At 33.2% G+C, this 26,816-nt stretch overlaps 1 protein-coding gene across 1 annotated transcript; it reads right to left on the reverse strand.

The window, feature by feature from the left end:
- Positions 1-2,340: 2,340 nt before the first annotated feature.
- Positions 2,341-26,049, reverse strand: LOC134721477 (uncharacterized). Its single transcript, XM_063584529.1, has 8 exons — positions 25,966-26,049; positions 23,366-23,512; positions 22,166-22,310; positions 16,005-16,118; positions 15,312-15,437; positions 6,578-6,688; positions 3,196-3,262; positions 2,341-2,439 (listed from the first exon to the last, which is right to left on the reverse strand). Exons 1-8 carry the CDS (start codon positions 26,029-26,031, stop codon positions 2,370-2,372), a joined length of 846 nt encoding a protein of 281 aa, XP_063440599.1. The 5' UTR covers positions 26,032-26,049; the 3' UTR covers positions 2,341-2,369.
- Positions 26,050-26,816: the final 767 nt, after the last annotated feature.

Raw genomic sequence — 26,816 nt, forward strand, 5'->3', positions numbered from 1 at the left:
ATTTGCTGGACACAGAAATTTCATTAGTACTAAAAAGCACCACTTTGGCCCTTAATAGGTTGGAAAAACTGCAAGTCCTAGCTAAAATTCTCTGTTGGAAATTTCATAAGGACTCTAAAGAAAAAAAAAACCTTTGAAATTGGACGAGAAATAAAAAAGTTTGTTTTTTGGGATTGAGCACCACTTTGGCCCCAAATAGCTCGGAAACGGTACAAGCTACGTTCAGTGCAGAAGTTCATAAGGAAAACAATGAAAAAATCAAAATGAAAATAAGATGAAAAATAAAAATTTCATGAACAAAAAAGAGAAGTCCGTTTTAGCCCCTTTTAGCTCTGAACCTTTAAGTCCTAGCTCAAATCTGTAAAAATTCACTTATTTTCTATGATACTCTTTGATCTCACCAATCTTAGTATTTACAATTACGTGTATTTCATTTCTCAAACAAAATCTTCATATTAAAGTGATCAATGACTTGTTTGTAGAGCTTTTATTGCTGATCATTTTTGCAATTTTTTATTTTTTTTCTATCTATTAAAACTTATTAGATAATAGCCAAAAACATTAAAATTGGCCAAAAATAGTCTTTTATATGCAATAACCCCTATGTGGGGGCCATCCGACAATTTTAACTCAAAAGTAACTAAGGTAGATCTTGTCAATCTGAACATTTGTCACCCTGTCAGATTTTCTCAATCTGTTACAGTTTCCAAGATGGCAGTTAATATTTGCATTTTACCCCTATGTTCTATTTTTAGCCTTGGCAGCCATGTTGGTTGTCCGGCAGAAATGTTGTTCACAACATTTAAACTAGTTACCCTAAGGATGATTGTGGCCAAGTTTGGTTCCATTTTGGCTTGGCAGTTTCAGAGAAGAAGATCTTTGAAAAAGTTAAAGGACTGACGATGACAGACGACGATGGACGCCAAGTGATAGAAATAGCTCACTTGGCCCTTTAGGTCAGGTGAGCTTAAAACTAGAAATTTATATACCTATAAATTTGCTTCCATTTGGTCTCATCAGTCAGGGTAGGAATCAAATTCATGGTTTCAAGAAATATCTATATCATCTGACTTTCCCTGAGACCTTCCTGGTTCTAAAAGTTAGTACATAATTGTTAATGTACATAGCTATTCCAAACTTGAGCTTTTAATTTTTTTTAAATCATCAATTTTTATTTTCATTTCAAAAATTGTATTCAGAGGATATTTAATATTTGACAACAAATAAAAATAAATAATTTAAACTGAACCAGGAAAGTTTCGACCTGCCAGTTAAGCATTAGGACATGCAAGTATTTACATATATATGAACATAAATACAATAAAAATTTGATGCCTGAAAACTGTAGAAGCAAGACAAAATACTCTACCAACTGAGGATTACCCCATACAATTTAGCTAATCTATTGGGAGTCCTCAAAACAAAATTATATTAATAAAATAATATACAAAAAGGTGAGTTGACCAAAGAAATAAAAAACAATACCTTATACACAACAAACAAGCAAGTAAAATGTCATATGAAACAAGTATTAACTATTATATTAATTTTACACAGTATTTTCAGAAAATTTCCAAATCTTCAACTGTCCATGTTTTATGGGTGAACAGAACTTCAGCTGATAATGTGATTAAACTTTTGTTGTATACATCCTTTGTATAGTATAATTCATTAGTTTGAAGTGCAGATTTTGAATATTCTATAGGAAAAGTATGATTTAAGGCGTATAATACAAGCATATCAATAACAATATAGACTAGCTACATCCCTTTTTGATATTTATCCCATGGCTTTTTTTCAAGATGCACTTTATATTTTCTTATCAAGTTAGTTATAAGAATAGAGGATGTGGTATGATTGTCAATGAGACAGTCATCTGGAAAGGTTCCAAGTACAAATAAAAATTTATCTACAGGTTACCGTACGGCTTTCAACAATGGACAAGAATCCACAACATAAAGTAAGCTGTAAAAAGCCCCTAAACAAGAAAATGTGACACAATTCAAGATAACAACAAACCTTTATAAATTTAGATTTACCTTTATAAATCAAGGCATCATGCATCCCCTGTAGGTCGATATTAACAGAGATTTTCATATACAATGCTATAAACCTCTTTATATAAGCAAAAGTAATACATGCATATAACTGCCAATAAGTGCACTCTAAATCTAAGACTACTTTTTAACTCATGTAATTTATATCAAAAGAGCAAAACCTAAGAAGATATAATTGTAACAGGATGCTGTTATAGATGTCCAAAAAAACACAAATTGAATTCTCCTTCAAATCAAAAACTATCTCCAGGGCCTGTATAATTCTAGAAATGCCCCTCACACTAACCTTGTATGATCAGTGAATGTGCCTTGCTAAAACATAGGGTAATCCATGATTACAAAGTTCGCCTCATCTGCAACATTCTTTGTACCTAAGACAAACCTATAAAACACAATAATTCATAAAAGTAAGAGCTTTACCTAAGGAGGGTCAACTATGCATGAAATGTAGGTCAAATTACATGATCCTAGACCATATAGTGACTGAGAAATGAACTCGACATAAACTTTAACCAAAGTCAATCAAGCATGAAATGTAGGTCAAATTGACCTATTTTGGTATGGATGCTGACAGGCTCCCAAAGTTACATCCCCACATCAAGTGACACGATCCTAGGTCATAAAGTATCCGAGAAATGAACTCGGATGTAAACTTTAACCAAAGTCAATAAAAGCATGAAATGTAGGTCAAATTGACCAATTTTGGTATGGATGCTGACAGGCTCCCAAAGTTACACTCCCACATCAAGTTATATGATCCTAGGCCACATAGTATCTGAGAAATGAACTTCGACGTAAACTTTAACCAAAGTCAATCAAGCATGAAATGTAGGTCAAATTGACCTATTTTGGTATGGATGCTGACAGGCTCGCAAAGTTACATCCCCACATCAAGTTACATGATCCTAGGCCACATAGTATCTGAGAAATGAACTCGGACGTAAACTTTAACCAAAGTCAATCAAGCATGAAATGTAGGTCAAATTGACCTATTTTGGTATTGATGCTGACAGGCTTGCAAAGTTACATCCCCACATCAAATTACATGATCCTAGGCCACATAGTATCTGAGAAATGAACTCGGACGTAAACTTTTAACCAAAGTTAATCAATGTGTACTTACATTTTTAATACTTACCAATCACTTGGTGTGAAAGTTGAAGGAGCCTTCCTTTTCCTCTTGCCAGTTTTGAGTGATACAACTCCTATTAATTCATTATTATTATAGGTTCAAGATAGGAATTAAATATTAAACAAGATGAACTGTGAGCTATTACTCACAAAAGTCTACCCCCGCTAACCATATCATTATAGGATCTGCAAGTTCGTAAACAGAAAGTAGAAGAGCAGCAGATCTGAAAACCACTTACACAATACAGCACCCCAACCTGATACTTGATAACAAATATCTAATAGCTGTAATACATAGTAGTTGAGAAAAGTGTTACGAAAATTTTTCATTAATATCCCTGTCTAATTTATGTACTAAGTCCGTAAACAGGAAGTTGAAGAGCGACAGACCTGAAAACCGCTTACACAGTACAGCACTCCAACCTGATGCTTGATATCAAATATCAAATAGCTGTGATTCATAGTAGCAGAGAAAAGTCTTACGAAAAATTTTCATTAATACCCCTATGTCTAATATATGTAATAAGTCCGTAAACAGGAAGTAGAAGAGCGACAGACCTGAAAACTGTTTACATGGTACAGCACCCCAACCTGATGCTTGATACCAAATATCTAATAGCTGTGATACATAGTAGTTGAGAAAAGTGTTATGAAAATTTTTCATTAATACCCCTATGTCTAATATATGTACTAAGTCTGTAAACAGGAAGTAGATGAGCGACAGACCTGAAAACCACTTACACCGTACAGCACCCCAACCTGATGCTTGATACCAAATATCTAATAGCTGTAATACATAGTAGCTGAGAAAAGTGTTACAAAAAAGTGTTACGGATGGACTGACGGAAGGGCGGACTGACTGACGGACGGACGGACATAGGTAAAACACTATACCCCCCTCTCCTTCGGAGCGGGGGTATAATTATTACTGTTAATTTACTTAGCTGGCACTGATAACGGTAATTAAAGAGAAATTTAAAATATGACAGGTGTGTTTTTTCTTTTATATTGTCTTAAATACATGTACTTAGCCAAGTGGCATTTATAACCATGCTAATTTTTATTCCGATTAAGTTGATGCCCTGACCTCTTTTGATCTCTAGTTAACACTTGCCAATAATATAAACATACAGACCATGAAAAGAAAACTTGTTAAGTATGAAAATGGGAAAGAACAAGAGCAAAGTCGGCTCTGGACCTGCAGCGCTGGCACTTCATGGAAACATAGGTGCTTACCAATCGCAGCATAATAGTATGTAGCATTGGATAATAAAGGGAATTGTGAAAACAAAAGGAAATTGAGTACAGGTTTTTTATATATAAAATGCAAGAAATATGACAATTTTAGCATGATATACATCTATTAAATTTTGGCCTTGGCAGCCATGTTGGTTGCCCGTCAAGGACTACGGATATAATTTTAAAAATAGATACCATAAGGATGATTGTGGCCAAGATTGGTTCCATTTGGCCTGGTAGTTTCAGAGGAGAAGATTATTATTTGCGAAATTTTAACCCTCGCTAACACTCGGGATTAAAATTTTACACAAACAATGCAACCCATGTTAAAATCTCCAATAAACCATGGCTGCCACGAATTATTTCTTAGTCAAAAACGTTAAAATTGGTCAAAAATCATCATTTATGGGCAATAACCCCTTTGCAAGGGCATCCGACAATTTTGGCATAAATGGAACTTAGGTAGATTTTGACATTCTGAACATTTTTGCCTATGTCAGATTTTCTCTATCTGCAATGGTTTTCAAGAAATTAGTCAATATTTGCATTTTACCCCTATGTTCTATTTTTAGCCCTGGCGGCCATCTTGGTTGACTGACATGGACATCATACCCTAAGGATGATTGTGGCTAGGTTTCGTTCCATTTGGCCTGGCAGTTGCAGAGGAGAAGATTTTTGTAAAAAGTTAACGGACGACGAAGACGATGACGACGACGGACGCCAAGTGATGGGAATAGCTCAGTTGATCTTTCAGGTCAGGTGAGCTAATAAAAAGTGAAAGGGAACCAGGCATTACAAATTCCAGCCTAATTTTAAAATTTCAATTCAATCGGATGAAGCATTTTTGAATTAGTGTACAACATACAAGAAAAACGCATTTTTTTAACACCAAAGTCCCACAACTCTAGAACAACATATAGAAAAATCAGAAAAAAAACGAAAGAGAACCAGGCATTACCTATTCTAGCCTAATTATAAAATTTCGGATTAATCGGATGAAGCATTTTTGAGTTACTGTACGACATTCAAGAAAAATGGCATTTTTAAAAAAAATCAAAGTCCCATAACTCTGGACACATCGCAAAATTGGAAAAAACAAAAGGTAACCAGACATTACCAATTCCAGCCTAATTTTAAAATTTCAGTTCAATTGGATGAAGCATTTTTGAATTCATTAACGACATACAAGAATAAAGAGCTTGGCCGAGTGCACCATGATACGACCGCAATGGTCGACAAGTGTTCATTTGGGCAAGTGTTGACACACTTCTAAAGTGGACACAATAATATGCTTGACACAGTAATTTGCTGGACACAGAAATTACATTAGTACTAAAAAGCACCACTTTGGCCCCTAATAGGTTGGAAAAACTGCAAGTCCTAGCTCAAATCTGCTAAAATTCTCTATGTTGGAAATTTCATAAGACTCTAAAGAAAAAAAAAACCCTTTGAAATCGGACGAGAAATAAAAACGTTTGTTTTTTGGGATTGAGCACCACTTTGGCCCCTAATAGCTCGGAAACGGTACAAGCTACGTTAAATCCGTCGAGACTCTACCAGTGCAAAAGTTCATAAGGAAAACAATGAAAAATGAAAAAATCAAAATGAAAATATGAAAAATAAAAATTTCATGAACAAAAAAGAGAAGTCCGTTTTAGCCCCTTTTAGCTCTGAAACCTTAAGTCCTAGCTCAAATCTGTAAAAATTCACTTTGTTGGAAAAAATATGACTACTTTTGACATAACTGAAAATCGAAATTGTCAATTTTATTTAATATAAAAAGAAATTCAGGTTTAAAGATATTTTTTAGCCTACAACTTTTGAAAATTTACTGGATTTTTTTCCCTTAAATTGACGATTGTTGTTGGAAGGGACTTGGACAATATTCATGACATGGTCAAATTACAACTAGATGGAAAATTAGACGCCTTTTTCGTGCCACCGTGACAATAAGTGAAGGGCATATTGTTTATACTGATCCATCTGTCCGTTTGATGTTTTAGAACAGAATAAAACATAAATTATGGATGGATGGACAACAGACAGACGATAGATAATGGATGAAAATGCTTAGTGATGGCAAAAACTTGCAAGCCTTTCAGGCTAAGTGACCAAAACAGAAACCAATAATACAAATCAGCAATTCTTACTTTTCTTGTTTTCTTGCTTTTCAGCTATTTTACTGCTGCTTGGAGTATATATTTTTCTAGGAATTCTTTTCCTTTTTGGATAGGAAATTGGAGTTTCCATTGTTGGTAGATCTGCAAAAGATGAATATCATATTTGACAGATGTTTCACTATCAACTGTTTCATTACCAGGACCAAAATAAAAAAAATAATGTATGATCTGACAAAAAAAAAAAAAAAAGCTGTGTCAAGTCTTGTATTGCTGTTTTATATTTCAGAATATTTATGTGTCCGTGTTGTTACCAATTCCACTCTGAATGTAAATCATAATAATTTTGCGCTTGACACGAACCAGCTAGTAACTATTGCAAGAAAGGTAACTAGAGGCTCCAAGGAGCCTGTGTCGCTCACCTGTTTTCAAATTTGTCTAAATCTTTCTTTGAGGATGATTTCAGACCCACTGGCTTTATTTTCTAGATCTTGTCCTACTTAACATTTTTGCTGTTCAAACTTTCAATATATCTATAACAGTTTAAAAGATACTTTTTAAAGCACTAAAATCAATGAAAATATAAAAATAGAGGATATGGTAATAAACAAGTAATAAACATTTAAGGGCAATAAATCCAATAACAAGTGGTCATTTGAACTGTGTGTAGAGCTTTTATTGCTGAACATATTTGCAATCTAAAATATTTTTTTTTCTATCTATAATCACTGTGCTTAAACGGCTGTGGGTAACTTAGTTACCCACAGCCCAAGATGGCGCAAGACATCTTCTGTTTATATAGATTTTAGTTATTTTAAAGCAAAACAAAGTTGTTTTAACGAAGATAAAGCTTTCAAGAAGATGTATATCAGTTTCGCCCGTACTGATAAAAGTAGAAATAACTCAAGTATAAAACAATAAGTCGAAAAACAACTGATTTTAAAAGTCCAAAAGAGGTCCGTAACTTTCACAAGAGATATCCGTAACTTTTTTTACGTAATTTACAGAGATGTCCGTAACTTCATGATGTGTCTTTAACTTTTCTCAGAATTTATATTGTTATACACAAAAATATAAAGGTAAGCTATGAAATATCGTAAGTTGGTATACAACTACATTTAGTTACAGTAAAGAGTAAAGGTTAACGCCTTACTTATTCCCAAAAACGGCAAGGGGAATTCATAGTCAGAAGTTCCAATTTTCGAAACGATCCCTTAAAGCAAATCACTAAACCCCTTCAACATTTTTTATTCTAGATTATATGTGATATCACTCTGTCTGTTTTACTCATAAAATTACAGCAACACAGTACTGCAACATACATTTTTACAATAACAAACCACGGCTGTCCTTCATCAACTAGTTTAAGATGAATATTAAGAAGCCGAAAAATCTGAACATGTAGCTTAAATGTTTTTCTTCTATGCGGTGCCAATATTCAAATTTTCAGATGAAATTACAAAAGGGAATAAACCGTACATTAATACTAAAACAATGAAAATATCTTAGCCTTATTTTTTAAGAAACCAGGACTAGTTGGGTTAATAAACTTTCTTCATTATTTACTTGTGTTACTCATTGAAACGTAGTGCAATTACATATATGTAATTTCAAATAGATTTGCCAGGATCACATTGTTGTTTTTCTTCAAACAGTTGAAAATAAAATTTCTACTGGGATAATGATTTATTGAGTTCTTTGAAACCCTGTCTCTCCTTCGGTAGCTGTTAATAGTGGAAAATCACTGGTATAAAGCCCATGCCCGTAAATGCAGTTACGGTTAGCCGTAGATGGCATACGAAAATATTGGGCATTATATTTTCTAGCTTTTACCGGTAAGCCTTATAAAATTGTTACAATTGTTGAATTTTGCAATTTAGGAAAAGGTCAGTGTCTCAAGATTTAATATAGACCAGAATCATGTTTATTATATGTCTAGCTATTTCATTTTTAAAGCTCTAAGTGAGCTGTAAGATGCGTGTACCTGCTGCTTTTTCTACAGTTTAGATGCCCTTAACTTGTAAAGCGGATGCGTGTAACTTGCAGATCTAATGATTGTAAATTGCAGTAGCTGAAGTTTATTGCATGTTTATTGTACAAATTATCCTGTATTGGTACGCAATTTTATGTTATATTTTCATGAACGTAGAGAGCGTGGCACTCTTCCTATACGAGGCATCGGATTTAACGTCCCTAATCTGACCGGACCTGACTGTGTATTTGTACATCCAGCACAGCTAAACGGACCAAAGTTAAGCGCTTAAGTTGGTATTATCCCCATGTTTGTGAGTGTCATTTTCTTCGGTGTCCTCTACCACGTGGAAAAGGAAAACAAATGTCAGATCATTATGTATAAAGAATCCTTATATACGCAAAAATTATGCATCCAAAGGCTACAACAGAAAAATTACCCACGGCCAGAGTTTTCGGTTAAGAAAAGTTACGGACTGTGAGTGAGTGAGTGATCTTTTGCCATTTTTAAAATTGTTCTTACGCTAAGCTAAGACAAAATGCATTACATTTTTTGTTTTCAGTTGATTATTTTGCCTTAGATACAATACATTGACAACTTGTAATGAATTATTAATGCGTAAATCTAAAGATATTTGATAAAATTAAAATCGCATTATTTTACGCCGCCATATTGGGCTGTGGGTAACTTAAGTTACCCACAGCCGTTTAAGCACAGTGATAATAGTTTATGAGATAATAGCCAAAAGCATTCAAATTTGCAAAAAACTGTCATTTATGGCCAATAACCCCTATGCAGGAGTTTTGCTATTGGAAACCCCAGAAATTGGTAGGATCAAAATCTAAACTAGGAAGTGCACAATGGGAACATGCAACAAAGATTCTCTGACAGTTTTATGGAATTCCCTTCAGTAGTTTAGGGACGGAAGGATGAACGGACGGACACAACGAATACTATATACCCCGTTTTTTTAAGCGGGGGTAAAACTAAATAATGTATCAAATTATTACAATAAAATATCAATGAAAGACTCTTTTTTTTTTTTTACAAAATTTTAAAAATAAAGATTGATAGTCATGTTACTGTAAAGGACAGTTGAAAGTATAATTAAAGAAATTGTTCATTGTAACTTTAGGCCAAATTGTAATATATGGACTGGCAGGCCACTCCAAAAGGCCCTCAGTGTCTTGAACTATTTCTTAAATATTGACCTTAATCACATGAAATATTTGTACAAGGTAAATAAATCCTTGTATCCACCTCATCAAAAGTCATAAATTGTATAATATACAATTATGACCTTCATGGAAAGTTAATACAGTCAAACCTGTGAAAACCGGACCCTGAGTAAACCGGTTTCCTGTCAATTCCGGCCGAAAATTAAAGTCCCATTTCCCTCCCTTAATATTCTTTGCAAAAATATCCCTTGTAAACCGGACCCTGTCTATTCCGAATTCCGATCTAATTATCTAGTCCCAATACAGTAAATTACTTTAATTATTACCTGTCAAAACCGGTTTGGCTTTTTATCATAACGGTATTGATTGATGTCAATCAAACTGATCAAGAGCGTGTGTTGTGGTTGTTTACACAAAGGGTTTCTTCAGGGTATAAAATTAGCAAGGTAACAAAAAGTGAATTAAAAGTAAAGTGAACTGTTTTTACAACCATTAAAAAGATTTTCCTTAGAATATGTTAGTTTAAACAAATATTAATATGGAGACTTGAAGTACGCCAATAAAAGAGGAAAATTGATTTTGAAAACAATGTGAACTGAACACACCATTGCCAAAAAAGGTCTCGTGAATGAATCTACATTGAAACAAAAGTAAGATCTTATTCAGGAATCTGATAAAGGAAAAAAACGTTCTTGGTTCATTTCACTGTTCACTGGATCGATTAATCATTGAATGAGACGAAGGAATTATGTTTTCATGATTCTAGGTAACCCTTTGTGAACCTCGATGAAAATGTTGATATTGTATCCAAAATTGATAAATCACGGAAGAGGTTATTTCCTGCGGGCATAGCCCAAGGGAAATTCCCCCTTTCGAGATTTAACAATTTTGGATATTAACTTTTCATGAAGGACATAATTGTTTTATTATACTAAACACTAAACATTGGACTTGTTTTAACCCATTTTACAAGCATCAGCGTAAAAGTTTCATTTCAAAAACTAACTAGTCTTTGAGACTTTCAGGAAATTTACCAAAGTTGGAATTGCAACTTTTGGAATCAGAGCATTTCAAAACATTTCATTAGTTTTTATGATATATATATATGGTAAGTCTTGTAGAATGATTCCAAAAATCAAGCAGTCTTTTTAAGACTTTCAGAAAATTTACAAAACTTGGAATTGAAATTTTTTGAAATCTAAGTGTTCCATGTAATTCCAATAAATAAAATGTAGCAAAAGAGATTAATTGCAAGTTAAATTTTGAAAAATTAATGAGTCTTTGAGACTTTCAGGAAATTTACCAAAAATGGAAATCTGAACATTCAAAAATATTTTGTTTGTTTTTGCAATGTAAGAATAGTAAGTTTTGAAGAACATTTTCAAAGATTTGCCAGTCTTTGAGACTTTCAGGAATTTTCTTAAAACTGGAATTGGCATTTTTTTAAAATCCAAGTGTGCATATCTTTTTATATGTTATTGTAAAACACAATTAGTTTCAAGGAACATTTCCAAATTTTAAACAGTCTTTGAGACTTTCAGGAAATTTACCAAAGTTGGAATTGCCATATTTGGAATCCAAACATACAGTATTGTTCCAACTGTTATACTAATACATAATAAAAAGCTTCGCCGAGCGGAGCATGATACGACCGCAGTTGTCGACAAGTGTTCATTTGGGCAAGTATTGACACACTACTAAAGTGGACACAATAATGTGCTGGACACAGTAATTTGCTGGATACAGTAATTAGCTGGACACAGTAATATACTGGACACAGAAATTAAGACCCTTGTAGCAGGGAAACCGTAAGTCCCAGCTCAAATTTGGAAAGAATCAAACGGGTTGGAAATTTCATAAGGAATCCAAACAAAAACCAGGTGCTCCGCAGGGCGCAGCTTTATACGACCGCAGAGGTCGAACCCTGAACAGTTGGGGCAAGTATGGACAAAACATTCAAGCGTGATACAGCTCTGAATTTGGATTGTGATCAAATTTTTGACATTACATGTTTTTTTTTACACAAAACAAATGTCAAGATTTTACAAATCAATTAAAGATTTCTTCTTCAAACTTTTTAAATCTAAAATTAAATAGTTGACACAGCATAGGTTTCTGACACAGAATGAATGTGGTCTAATGAACTTAAAATATTTTTTTTGCCTTTGAGCAATTCACTATGCTGTTGAATATTAATCCTCTCAAAAAAATGTTTGAAGAAATTTTCTTTTTATTTATGAAATCTGAAATGAGAAAAATTTAAATCCCCCCCCCCTTTTTTTTCACATCCCCGTCCCTTTTTCCAAAACTGATATCAATTCAAATTTCTAATGGAGTTTGCAACAATAACTACTCTTTTAAATACATCATAAAATATTAAAATGTAAAATAAAGTGCTTGTTATCACTGAATGGTAAAGATTGGTTGGTAGTAAAAGTGAATATACATTGTTTATTGTATAAAACAATAAAAAAAACTTCATCAGCAACATTTTATATTGGCAAATTTCCAATGAAGTTATTTACATAAAGTTATTGGCAAATAAAAATAGAAAATGACATCATAGTCATGTCTGGCAAATGTCCAACATACATTATCTAAAAACATTTTAGATAAGATAAGGAAAAAAAGCTTCATCAGCAACATTTTATATTGGCAAATTTCCAATGAAGTTATTTACATAAAGTTATTGGCAATTAAAAATAGAAAATGACATCATAGTCATGTCTGGCAAATTTCCAACATATATTATCAACTTCTATTCTATACAAAGAAAGATAACTCCAATTGAAAATTAATTGCTATTGCACAATATTGTGCAATTAGATATTTCTTGCTATTGTGCAATACTGTGCAATTGAAAATTTCTTGCTATTGCACAATACTTGATATGGAATCCTGATTTGGACCAACTTGAAAACTGGGCCCATAATCAAAAATCAAAGTACATATTTAGATAAAGCATATCAAATAAGCCCAAGAATTTAATTTTTGTTAAAATCAAACTTAGTTTAATTTTGGACCCTTTGGACCTTAATGTAGACCATTTGAAAACTGGACCAAAAATTAAGAATCTACATACACAGTTAGATTTGGCATATCAAAGAACCCATTTATTCAATTTTTGATGAACAAAGTTTAATTTTGGACCCCCATTTGGACCAACTTGAAAACTAGGCCAATAATTAAAAATCTAAGTACATTTCTAAATTCAGCATATCAAACAACCCCCAGGATTCAATTTTTGTTAAAATCAAACTAAGTTTAATTTTGGACCCTTTGGACCTTAATGTAGACCAATTTGAAAACGGGACCAAAAATTAAGAATCTGCATACACAGTTAGATTCGGCATACCAAAGAACCCCAATTATTCAATTTTTGATGAAATCAAACAAAGTTTAATTTGGACCCTTTGGGCCCTTTATTCCTAAACTGTTGGGACCAAAACTCCAAAGGACCAAAATCAATACCAACCTTCCTTTTATGGTCATAAACCTTGTGTTTAAATTTCATAGATTTCTATTTACTTAAACTAAAGTTATTGTGCGAAAACCAAGAATAATGCTTATTTGGGCCCTTTTTTTGCCCCTAATTCCTAAACTGTTGGAACCAAAACTCCCAAAATCAATCCCAACCTTTCTTTTGTGGTCATAAACCTTGTGTCAAAATTTCATAGATTTCTATTAACTTAAACTAAAGTTATAGTGCGAAAACCAAGAAAATGCTTATTTGGGCCCTTTTTGGCCCCTTATTCCTAAAATGTTGGGACCAAAACTCCCAAAATCAATCCCAACCTTCCTTTTGTGGTCATAAACCTTATGTTAAAATTTCATAGATTTCTATTCACTTTTACTAAAGTTAGAGTGCGAAAACTAAAAGTATTCGGACGACGACGACGACGACGCCGACGCCGACGCCAACGTGATAGCAATATACGACGAAAAATTTTTCAAATTTTGCGGTCGTATAAAAATGTTGAAATTTGACGAGAAATAAAAAAGTTCTATTTTTGGAGTTAGCACCACTTTGGCCCCTAATAGCTCGGAAACGGTAAAAGCTATGTTAAATCCGTTGAGACTTTACCGGTGCGGAAGTTCATAAGGAACATAATGAAAAAAACAAAACCAAAATAAGATGAAAAATAAAAATTGGACAAACAAAAAAGAGAAGTTCGTTTTAGCCCTTTTAGCCCCTTGTAGCTCAGAAACCGTAAGTCCTAGCTCAAATCGGTAAAAATTTTCTGAGTTGGAAATTTCATAAGGAATCCAAAGAAAAATAACCCCTTGAAATCGGACAAGAAATAAAAAAGTTCGTTTTTTGGGATTTAGCACCACTTTGGCCCCAAATAGCTCGGAAACGGTAAAAGCTACGTTAAATCCGTTGACATACTATCGGTGCGGAATTTCATAAGGAACATAATGAAAAAAACAAAATGAAAATAAGATGAAAAATAAAAATTTGACGAACAAAAAAGAGAAGGCAGTTTTAGCCCCTTTTGGCCCCTTGTAGCTCGGAAACCGTAGGTCCTAGCTCAAATCGCTTAAAATTTCCAATGATGTAGATTTCATAAGGAATCCAAAGAAAAAAAACCCATTGAAATCGGACATGAAATAAAAAAGTTCGTTTTTTGGGATTTAGCACCACTTTGGCCGCTTATAGCTCGGAAACGGTAAAGGCTATGTTAAATCCGTTGCAATATTACAGTTGCGGAATTTCATAAGGAACATTATGAAAAAAATTTGATTAAAATTGAACAAAAAATAAATCCTCTACATCAAATTTAATATAAACACTTATTTTGCCCTTTTTGGCCCCTATTTCAGGAACCGGCAGGGGCATAACCCCCAAAAACAATCCCAAGCTGTATTTTGTGGTTAGATTCCTTGTGTTAAAATTTTGTAGCATTTGCTCTATCAGAACTTAAGTTATTGTCCGGAAACCATTAATCTGGACGACGACGACGACGCCGACACCGACGACGCCAACGGACAGGGGCGATACCATTATACGAACGCAAAATTTTTGCAGTCGTATAAAAAGTTAGTTGCTTGGATCATAATCATACCAAAAGATGTCGCATATTAATCATTTGGTGGGAAATCATTTTGCCCTAAGGGCAAAGTTCAAAATTCCGAAACCTTCGACACAGACAACTTTCATAGTACTACTTATACACTTATAATTTTCATGTTTCTACCATGAAAGGTGTAAGAGGAGTTCGTGCAGAATCGATTTTGTCATTATTTTGAACCCTTAGGAAAATGCCCTCAGGGCTTGCAGGCAAAATCCCATGCCACTGCTAGACTTGGTACCCATAATGGGAGGTCATACTGTTGGAACCAACTTCCTATTGTAAATAGTTTGGAAGATTTCACCATTTTCTGCCTATCTCAAAAACGAAATTTCGCTCATAAATTTGCCCTAGGGCATGAATTTCATACCCTGATCACATACTCTAACATGCTACCAAGTTTCAAGTTTCCATCATTTCTAGTTTCTGAGATTTTGCATGACATTACATACATACAAACAGACGGACTGCATTACATACATGACATAATCCCCCCGCTTTCGCTTAGCAGGGGGGATAAAAACAGCACTTGACAATATTTATACCCTCTTCTTCATTGATAATATTCTCTTCTGAATCGATGAACTGTTCCCTCTCAAAATCTTCTTCTGCCTCTACACCTTCCATCTGAGTATTTCTATCTTCTTCTCTGTCTATTTCTAACTCTTTCTCTGAATAAGGAAAGATATTTCATTAACTAACATAAATTGCTTACCTGGATAGTCTTAACCAAACATATCAATGGCTAAATATAGCAATTTTAATGCCGTTTTAAATTTTTTTTGTGTGATCTATGCATTCTTTTAGTAACAATTTTGAAGATGACTGAATAAAAAAAAACTAGAGGCTCAGGTGAGCATCAAGAATTGCCCATGGCAGCCAATTTTGTTGTCCAATCAGGACGAAATGAGGCAATTTTATAACAGACCTTACATAGATGCATCCTGCCAAGTTTGATTCAATTTAGCCCAGCGGTTTCAGAGGGGAAGATTAAAGTGTGATAAGTTATGATAGATGTTTCATGGTGGCAAAAGCTCACATTACCCTAATAATAATCTATAAAGCAATCAACAATGCTCATCTTTCATACATGTTGTCTGAAATAAATTAAATATTCTGCAATCATGGACTAATGCACAACATAATACATTAATCATTCAATTATTAAACAGAAATCAAAAACACATGTTTCTGAATTCACAATTCCATTTGTTTCTTTGGTAAAACTCTAAATTTACCTGAATCAGAGTCCAAAATGCATTGCAGTTGTTCTATTACCCTGGGCCTACTTATGACGTACTGCATCACCACAGATGGATTTGCATCTGCAAATCTGGTCCATTTTTCTTTAACTGAAAATATAAGATTTTCATCCAATGATAAACGATGACAGGTCTGAGCTTTTTTTTTGCAAAGGTTTATTTTGCCTCTCAAGCTTAAAATGACTTAATTGACAGTCCAAAATAACATTTGAAATTACAGATAGTTTTATCAATACAAACTGAGGTGCTTAACAACCTACTTTGTTGACTACTCAATAACCTATATTGTGGTCAACACAGGAATTGTGTTACCAGTAGCTTGCTTCATACAGTAATGTGTTTGATATGCTTACTTGCTTGACAGTCTAACTTGCTTGCCACGATTATGTTGGTAGTTCACTATTATTGAAATATATTGGAAATCAGAATTAGAATAAACAGCTGCGCCACAAGTGCAATACACGCCCATTCCGAATTTTTTTTATAGTTCATTTCAAAACATATGCAGTGGAACCTGTCTTATCCGACACACCTCGGGACCAGAGAAATATGTCGGATTGGACAGGGTGTCGGAATACTCGGGTTTCACATTTGATAAAAGTGAAATAAGCCTGTAAGATACAAACGTGGGCAATAACACCCAAAATAGGTTTTACTAAGGAGATCCTTTAAAGAAAAATAGTGTTTATGAAACATTACACCACGTCAAGTACAAATTCCCAAGATCTCGTAAATATTTAGTACGATAAATTTCAGTGAGATTGACAAGTTCTTAGAACATTTACAGTGTTAGTCTTCATCAATTGTTTAACTATTTTCCCAGTCATGGTTATTTGTATCATTTAGTCGGAATATCGTCTTCGACACTGCATGGTTACATAAAGTAAACTGTCAAAATGAAATCATTTCACAGTCCAATTAGCAATATTTCTTCGTCTGGATTTTTTTCCCCAACAATTTACTCACATTGAATTAAGAAAGACATTATGAAAAGTATGTATTAAGATTTATATATTTTCCATATGTTGTAGAAATGTTTTTATCCCGTACTGAGCCTCAAAGGAGTAAGATCGGTAAGTGCCATATTTGGCCCCAATTATAAAGTTCATGGTTACAAGACAATAATTGTTTTAAGTTGCCTTAAAGACATGTGAAAAAGTTAAACAGAGCTGTTTTTGTCAAAGTTTAATTCTAACACAACGATTTTTACATTCCAAAACGGTCAAGATAAGGGATTTTGGTGAAATTTGACAAAATCAGCGGGATCTCAACCAAATAAAGGACCAGGAAACATAGAGCGCATGCGTCGACAAGCTTAATATTCAAATAAAACATGTTAAATGTCTTCACAAACATCATTTTAAAAGATCTTTGTTGTCGACGTATGCGCTCTATGTTTCCTGTCAAATAATCTTTGGAAATTTACCCATTTTCATTGATTTTTTCGTGAAAAATCAATATGAGTACAACTTGTGACGTCATAATGAAACGCAGAAACGTAAAATTTTAAACAAAATGGCTTATATCCTATCTAGTCAATGTATTAGCTATAATTTATCGTGATATTGGTCAATAAATCCGAATTTGGAATTTACGCTAAAAAAGTGGGCCATTTTAGGACCTTATCGAACATACTCCTTTCCTATCCGATCAATAAAAAATAACAAGATATTTGTGTACACAGGTAATGGATTAAATTACCTTTAAATGCATGAAATACACCTGACTGAATTATGATTACCTTGTTTATAAATTGATTAAGGAGATCAAAGGGTCGGATTAAACAAGTATAATTAGAGTACTTATGAAGGCTGGGACTTGAAAATGCTGTCGGATTACGGAGTAGACGGGTGTCGGAATACAGAAGATTTTTTAACAAAGAATGTTAAAGAAAACTTTCGGGACCAGTAAATTTTGTCGGATTTCACAGGATGTCGGAATATTCAGGTGTCGGATTAAGCAGGTTCGACTGTAATTATCAGATCATGTCTATTTCAAACAAAACAAAAGAAGAAACACTGTGTGAATTTTAAAAGCAAACAGACAATTATTTTTATAAAAATAAAATTTTATAAAATAATAAATTAAATATAGAACCAAAAAAAATCTAAATGAAAATAGGAAAAAAATATTCTTTAGTTATTCACAAAAAAAAAGTAAGTTACTTAGTCCGCTCCCAACTCTAGAACTCTAAAAGGACAATAGGGAAAATAACAAAAACCAAAGGCATTTACTCTACATAGGACCTACATGTAACATCATGTTAAAATTTAGTAAGAATTGGTCAAAGTAAACTTGAGTTTTTGTGAAAAATGTCAATTTTCAATGAACAAAGTCCCATAACTTTGAACGACAAAAGTGAAAATCAATGAACCGTAACAAGACTCAAACTCAATCTGTAACATCAATTAATATCTATATACCAAAAATCAGTTCAATATCTCAAGGTGTTTAGTAAAAAAGTCTGGAAAACTGGTTGTTGCGCAACAAGTCAGAATGACAAACAAGGGTAAAACTATATGTCCCGACCACTTTGTGGCGGGACATAAAAAAGTGCTGAAAACTTCAAATTCACTGTAATTTTCTAAGTCCGAGGGCGTAACTTCCGTAAAAATTATTCAACCACAACCAAAGTAGAACTTAATCTGTAACTTCTCATGATAAGACCACATACCAAAAACAAAATCAATTGGTTGAACATTACAAAAAAAAGTGTGGAATACTTAAAATTCACTGTAATTTTCTATGTATAGAAATATTTTATATTTTGGGCCACTTTTACCTTTTACCTATGTCTTTTACTTTTTATTGTTTTGTATGTTTTATATTTGGTTTGTTTAGCCCCACTGCCAGTGGTTTTACATTTTACAATTTCTTTGATATTGAATTTTCTATGTCCAAGGGCCGTAGCTTCCGTGAAAATCATTGAACCGTAACCAAACTCTAACTTAATCTGTAACTCTTCATAATAAGGCTACATACCAAAGATATTATCATTTGGTTGAAGCATTACCAAAATAAAGAGCTACGCCAAGCGCAGCATGATACGACCGCAGTGGTCAAACAAGTGTTCATTTGGGCAAGCATTGACACACTACTAAAGTGGACACAATAATATGCTGGACACAATAATATGCTGGACACAGTAATATGCTGGACAGAGAATTCTGATTAGTAATAAAAAAACTTTTTTTTTTTTTTTTTTTTATTTAGCACCACTTTGGCCCCTAATAGCTCGAAAACGGTAAAAGCTATGCTAAATCTGTCGTACTCTACTGTTGCGAAAGTTCATAAGGAACATAAAGAAAAACTAGAAAATGTGTCTGTAAGCCACAGATGCCCTGCCATTAAGATCAATATGAGGTTCCATGTTGTCTCATGTAAAAATTGACCAAAATGCTGCTGAAAAGAGCTGTATGGCAAATTTAAACCAAAGTCACTCAAGCATAAGATATGTCAAAGTGACCAAAAAGAGGTCAAACTGTGCTGCACTGTGCAAGAATACTACAACAGTGGTATATCATTGATACACTACCACAGATTCCCGAGAAATGGCAGTAAATGCAAAACTTAACCAAAATCATTCAAGCATAAAATGTAGGTCATGGTATTCTAGAAGATGCTGAACTGTGCTGCACTATGCAAGGACACTACAATACATTAATATCATTGATATACTACACTAGGTTCTTGAGAAATAATCCTCGACACAAAACTTTACCAAAATCACTGAAGCATAAAATGTAGGTCATAGTGACAAAAAAGATGCTGAACTGTGCTGACTAAGCAAGAACACTACCAATAGTCTAATATCATTGATACACTACCATAGGGTTCTGAGAAATGGACCTATACACAAAACTTAACCAAAACCACTGAAGCATAAAATGTAGGTCATATTGACCAAAAAGATGCTGAACTGTGTTGCACTAAGCAAGAACACTACAACAGTCTAATATCATTGATGCACTACCATAGGGTTCTGAGAAATGGACCTAAACGCAAAACTTAACCAAAATCACTCAAGCATAAAATGTAGGTCATAGTGACCCAAAAGATGCTGAACTGTTGAACTGTGTTACACTACATAGGAACACCACAGTGGTGAAATATCATTCATATATTACAATAGGTTTCTTCACAATGGTCATTTATAAAAAAAATTATTGAAGTCAATCAAGCATGAAATGTAGGTCAAATTGACCATAATGTTGTTGATCAATGTAGTACTATTTAAGAAGAATATACTGATGAAATATCATTGGTACATCATTATTACATTCTGAGAAATGGACCTTAACGCAAAACTTAACCAAGATCGGGACAGACGGACGTACATACGTATGTACGGACGGACAAGGGTAAATCTATATGCCCCTTTCACTTCGTGGCGGGGCATAAAAAACAAAACCAAAATAAGATGAAAAATAAAAATTTGACGAACAAAAAAGAGAAGTCTTTTTTAACCCCTTTTAGCCCCTTATAGCTCAGAAAATGTAAGTCCTAGCTCAAATCTGTTAAAATACACTATGTTGGAAATTCATAATTTGCTGTTATACATTTTGAAATTGTTTAAAACACTAAGGTTTTTCTACTTCAAGGCATAGGATTTCCTTGGTCTTATTTTGGTGCCCTGTTTCGGTATATTTTGGGTTTATAAGCTCTTCAACTTTATAGTGATTTTGGATTTGCATAGTTTTAGATAAGAGCGTCACTGATGAGTCTTTTATAGACGAAACGCGCGTCTGGCGCAGAAAAAATCTTGCCTTGAACTTTGATGTGATTTTTTTTTTAACACCATGATGGTTTTCACTGCTGGTGGAGGTATTCTTCCTAGAGGTTAACCCGCTCCGCTAGTCAACACTTTGGTGCTGACGTGATTCATCAAACTAAATTCGCTGTTATAAATTTTGAAATTGTTAAAACAGTCAGGGGACTTACTTAAACAAGTGATTTTCTAAATCACTGATTCAAGTAACATTATTTCCATAAAAGTTGGAAGTAAGAGTTGTCTTTCTTTAATAATCACCTATTTAAGTAGCACAAATTAATCACTAGAAGAAGTGACTTAATTTTGTTGTAGCTTTAAATATAGAATACTAATGATCCAGGGACTAATTATGTTTCTAAACTTATCAGAACCAACATCTGTGTTGTCTAGGATGACCAGGTCATTTCAGGTGATGACCTTGTACTGAATCTAGGATAATGACATAAAAATCACTTGTTTAAGTATCAGACCTCAATTTCCTTCCCAAAAATCACTTCTTTAAGTATCATTCTTTTAATAACCCCCACTAATTTCAACACCCCCGAACAGTGATATTTTTATAGCGAACAGTAGAATTTTATTACATAATCTGAAAGATGAAACCTTGAACTTCACAAGAAAAATACTCCCACTGCTGTGAAAAATCTTTTAAGAAAGTATCAGTTCATTATGTAAAGCCATTATTATAGCATTTTTCCAACTGAAATAGAATTTAAAGCTAAATGATAGCATCAAAAGCATAAACCTTGCTACTTAAAAGAAGCAAAAAGTTCATATTTTTTACTAATTAAAAAATATGATTTAAACCTATGTGTTTAAAATATTGAAAAAACTACAAAATCCCGATTTGTGACAAAACCTCGAATTTGCTACTCAAATAAGTGATTTAAAAATCACTTATTTCAGTAAGTCCCCTGACTGTTAAAACAATAAAGTTTTTCTACTTCAAGGCATAGGATTTCCTTGGTCTTATTTTGGTTCCCTGTTTCGGTATATTTTGGGTTTATAAGCTCTTCAACTTCATAGTGATTTTGGATTTGCATAGTTTTAGATAAGAGTGTCACTGATGAGTCTTTTATAGACGAAACACGCGACTGGCGCAGAAAAAATCTTGCCTTGAACTTTGATGTGATTTTGTTTTTTTTTATGACTGGAAAATGTAATTTTAAGAATTGAATGCAGATTTTTTGCATTTTATGGGCGTGTAAAAGCGTTGACCGTGCGCACATTTTTTGTATGAAGCGCTTCCACGCTTTATATAAAATGTGCTTCGGTCAACGCTTTTACACGCCGATAAAGTACAAAAAATATGCATTCAATTCTTAAATCAATGTGCATATAAACATGATAAACATCATAAACTCACAAGATTCCACAGGTGCACACGTCTTTCTTGTTATGAAATTTTTTATCCAGGTGTAAAGTCTATTCTTTTCTTTCCTTTTCCTTGAATTCTGTCCACAACTGTCCTTCTCATCTAGAGGGGGACTGTCATACTTGGTTCCTACTTCCTAAAGATAACACACATGAAAATCAATATTCAGCAGTTACAAAACTGTACACTAAATAATAATATATGTATGCAAGAGCAAAACAAGAAATCTGTGTGAACTGATGCTTATTAGTGATACTCCGCTCCCGAACTTTGGCGCTAAATACGGAAAATTGAATAATAGATAGAAATAAAATTGTATAATAATAACATCATGAAATAATGGGTGAGATATCACTGACAACATGACTGATGAAGATGCGTGTCAAAATTCTTTCAAATCTCCTTCCCAAGGGTATGAAGTTAAACTTGTAAATGTATTGAGTCTGCAATGAAATTCTTGTTCCATATTAAATCTAACTTGAAACTATGAGCATAACTCTATACCCCACCCCTTTTTCCCTCTCACTTGCCTAACCCTATAAGTCATGAGACTTACATCTGATATCGCAAGAAGTTCATCTTCCAATGATACAACCACCTAGGCTCTACAGTACAAAAGCTATGACATGAAGAACATGAAGAAGAAAAGCTTTAAAAATTATAAAGAAAAAAGTGGATGACATTTTACTATCATGAAGGTCAAGGGTCACATTGACCTAAATTTGGTACGTGATACATCATCTTCGTTTTGCTATCATGAAGATCAAAGTCAAGGTCATTGTGACATAATTTCATTCGTGACACATCCACCTCCCGTATATGATTCATCCACATACCAAGTTTGATAATCCTACAATGTAGGTACTAAGGTACAAAAGTTCTGCTCAGGACAATGAGCAGGACGGATGGACAGACAGACAGACAGACAGAGGTGATTCCTATATACCCACACAAACTTCATTTGATGGGGTCTAAAAACGTCAAATAATGCCTTCAAGTTTTTACATGATGTAATTAACAGTCTACAAACAAACATTTGGGACCATCTTATATTCTTACAGGGTATAAAAAATTGTCATGCATGTCCATCAGACAAACATATATTCCTAAAATTGAACAACAGTAAAAACAGCAGTCTACATGTAGTCAAAATCTTTTTACTACCTGTATATATCCTACTATAGTACAAACCTGAACAATGTCAGTTTCTGTTTTCATTTCCAGATATATTTTTAAAATATATATCTCCAGGGGTGATGTCTTTGGTGTTTTTTTGATGACTTCCATCAATTTTTCTTCAAACAAGATAAATGGGGATGTAGGTGCCATGCTCATAAACTATAAAAAAAATAAACACAGATTTGTTACAACAATATCATCTTTTGAGGAGAAACACGTCACATTTCAGCAATGCGTATTGCACACATATTTGTGTCAGGATGTTAATGCTACAGATACATGTACACTACAACGATGTTATGATCGAAGTATCCAGACTTTCCCCTATGGTTCCACAGCTACCTTATAACCAGTCCTATACATCGTAAAGAATAAAAAAAAATATTAATATTGTGGAGAAGACATCAATGTTTGTATTGATTTTCCTGTTTATAACAAAATCTTGAAAAAATCTTGAATTATTATTATTACAATACAGTCACTGACAGTGTTGCAGTGATAGAAATTTGATTTTATATTTACTAGTAAGGCCAAACAAAATAATATGTGTGGTTCCGGTTACCCGACCGACCCTAATTTATACTCCTGACCCTAACACTTGTTTTCCCAATCTTCAAAAAATCAAATGTTAAAACTAGGGACCGATCCTAATTTCATTTCCATTGTCACCCAAGTCTCGTGAAAAGATGGATCTGATTAGACACAGGTTGTGACACATGAACAAATAATATTACAGATTAAATATTTTTGTTGATGACATAGATTCCTATTTCAACCCTGTTTTGTCTGATCCAGTTAATTTAAATCAGAATAACTTTAGTCATCTTCTTTATGCAGATGATTTAATCTTAATTTCAGAAACACCTAATGGCTTGCAACACTGTGTGGATGCCTTACAATCTTTTTGTATTGATTGGGGCCTAAATGTGAACACCAAGAAAACCCAAATTATGGTTTTATCAAATAGTAAAAATAGATCTTTATTAGATAAACATTATTTTTATTTTGGTCCCCAACCATTAGAATCTGCTACAGAATATAAATACTTAGGTATAGTCTTCAACAATAGAGGTAAACTTAATATAGCAGCCGAAAATCTTGCTGATAAAGCACGTAAGGCATATTTCGCCTTGAAATCAAAATTACCATATTCTAATTGTATTGCAGTGGAAAAATGGGTAAGACTTTTCAACTCATTTATTTCACCAATTATGACTTATGGATCTGAAATTTGGATCTCAGATTTTAATATAAATCTTGACACTGCTGATAAACTGCCATTTGAAAAGGTTCAGAATAAGATAAGTGAAAAATATTCTTGGTGTTCATGGTAAGGCTTCCAATTTAGCTTTACGTACAGAACTTGAGCTATATCCAGTGTGTTTTATATCATATAAACTAATGTTTAAATACTATGCTAGATTAACTGACATTGAAGTTGGAAACAACCCAAAATTTGATTTATTAAAATCTGCATTCATTGAAGATAAAAAATTGTATACACAGAAGAGCTCTTGCTGGGTACAATCATTACATAAACTAAAAAAGTTAATCAACTTTGATTCACTTCAAATATCACATAATGTGTTTGAGGACTCACTAAAAAACTTTTATAAATGCAAGATTTTGGGTCAACTTGAGCATATCAAATCTAATAACACAGGTAAACTAAGATTTTATAGTAAAATGTGCTCATCTTTTGACTTAAAAGCTTACTTAAGATTTGATATTAAGAAATATGATAGATCACTGCTTACAAAAATTAGAATAAGTGCACATTCACTTGCAATTGAAACTGGGAGGTATAGCAAACCAAAAATTTTAGCAAGTGAAAGATACTGCAAACTTTGTAAAGATAAAGTGGAAGATGAAGTTCATTTTCTTTTATATTGTCCTCTATATAAAGACCTTCGAGACAAGTTTGATATTTTCAAAAACCTTAATAATGATGATGATATTAAATCAACGATTTATTTACTTAACCCAGTAAATCTGGTTGACACCAGACAAATATGTAATTATTTAAGTCAAGCTTTTGAACTTCGTAATAAAAATCTAATGTCAGTTGGTCTACCATAAGTATAATACTGTGTAATAGTAAATACTGTGATATTATATATATAATTGGTACTTGAAATGCTTTCTTTATGTTATATTTGCATAAATTGTCATGTTTAATGTGTTTGTATCTTGGAATACGCATTGTATCATATGTGCTTTGTCCAATAAAATATTTGAATTTGAAAAAAAAAAAAAAAATATTAACGTAAACACAACATGATAGGAAATATGTCGGCAATCTTGACGCTCATAATCAGCATTGGACTGACGGACCACATTCTATAAATACTCCGACATGTTTATTGACAATTTCAAGGAAGAATTTTAATCTATTGATAGCAATATTTGTGGGGTAGCATGCAGTTTTTCGCTTCAAGGCAGCTGATGCACACTGTTAGTGTGACCTTGGCTTCTCATTTACATAAAGCATCAAATGATCATGTTTATACGTGTACATGACCTACTTTCATTTCCGATTTATTAATAGAAAATCAACATTCGTTTATCTAAGATACATACATGTAGCAATTCAAATAAGTACTTTACTATACCTTTCTATATAGATATATCCATATTTTAATCAAGAATAGAAATGTTTTTTTCATGGAATGAACCATGTGCTTTTGTTTATTTACAATGTGGTTTTGGCGGGAAATATTATGTATGCTTTGTATATCCCTCCTTAAAATAGGAGCACCTTCATGAAACATTCAGCATACTTCATCTTCATAGATTACTGTTAGTAATTCCCTTCCTAGAAAATATGGGAAACCACCTGTCACATAATTTGAACATTTTATAAACAGGATAATCCCATGTTTCCTTCAATATTTCACAAATGTTTCAAGGGTATAGATTTATTTTGAAAATATGAGTATGGTTTTAGTAAAAAAACATTTTGCCATAAGAATGACTTTATTTAAGGTGCAAAACTGGTCATTCATTCATCATACATATTATATAGAAACATATAACCACTGCACTAACAAATCTAAAGAAAAAAAAAAAAAAAAAAAAAAAAAAAAAAAATCCTTTCCTACCTACCCTAATTCTTATTTTGATGTAACCAGAACCACACATATAATTTTGTTTGGCCTAAATAGGGCTACTAAAAATAATATTTCAGTAGCTAAGTTTTTGTTTTACTTAAAGTCGTATAAAGCACCGCAAAGCAACCCTCTAGAAATTGGGGCTGCTAATGGTCTCCAGATCCTTTAAGCAAAAATATTTTTTTGTTTTCCCAGAAAAATATGGTTAATTGCCACAGGCAATTGTCCCTAGGATTTTTTCCCTATCAGAACTTATATAAGGCCAAAGAAAAATGAAAGTTGGTTTCCCCTAACATGGACAAAAAATTTAGACCCGGCAGGCAGGGATTTTATTTTATTTTTTTTATTCATGA

Source organism: Mytilus trossulus, chromosome 6, assembly GCF_036588685.1.
Source record: "Mytilus trossulus isolate FHL-02 chromosome 6, PNRI_Mtr1.1.1.hap1, whole genome shotgun sequence".
NCBI lineage: Eukaryota > Metazoa > Mollusca > Bivalvia > Mytilida > Mytilidae > Mytilus > Mytilus trossulus.

Coding starts and splice junctions, on each gene's coding strand:
- LOC134721477 (XM_063584529.1), bottom strand. CDS start 26,031: ATGGTTCATTCCATGAAAAAAACATTTCTATTCTTGATTAAAATATGG. Junction 22,311..23,365: donor CAGAAACTGACATTGTTCAG/GTTTGTACTATA, acceptor TGTTATCTTTAG/GAAGTAGGAACCAAGTATGA. Junction 3,263..6,577: donor AAAGCAAGAAAACAAGAAAA/GTAAGAATTGCT, acceptor ATGAATTAATAG/GAGTTGTATCACTCAAAACT.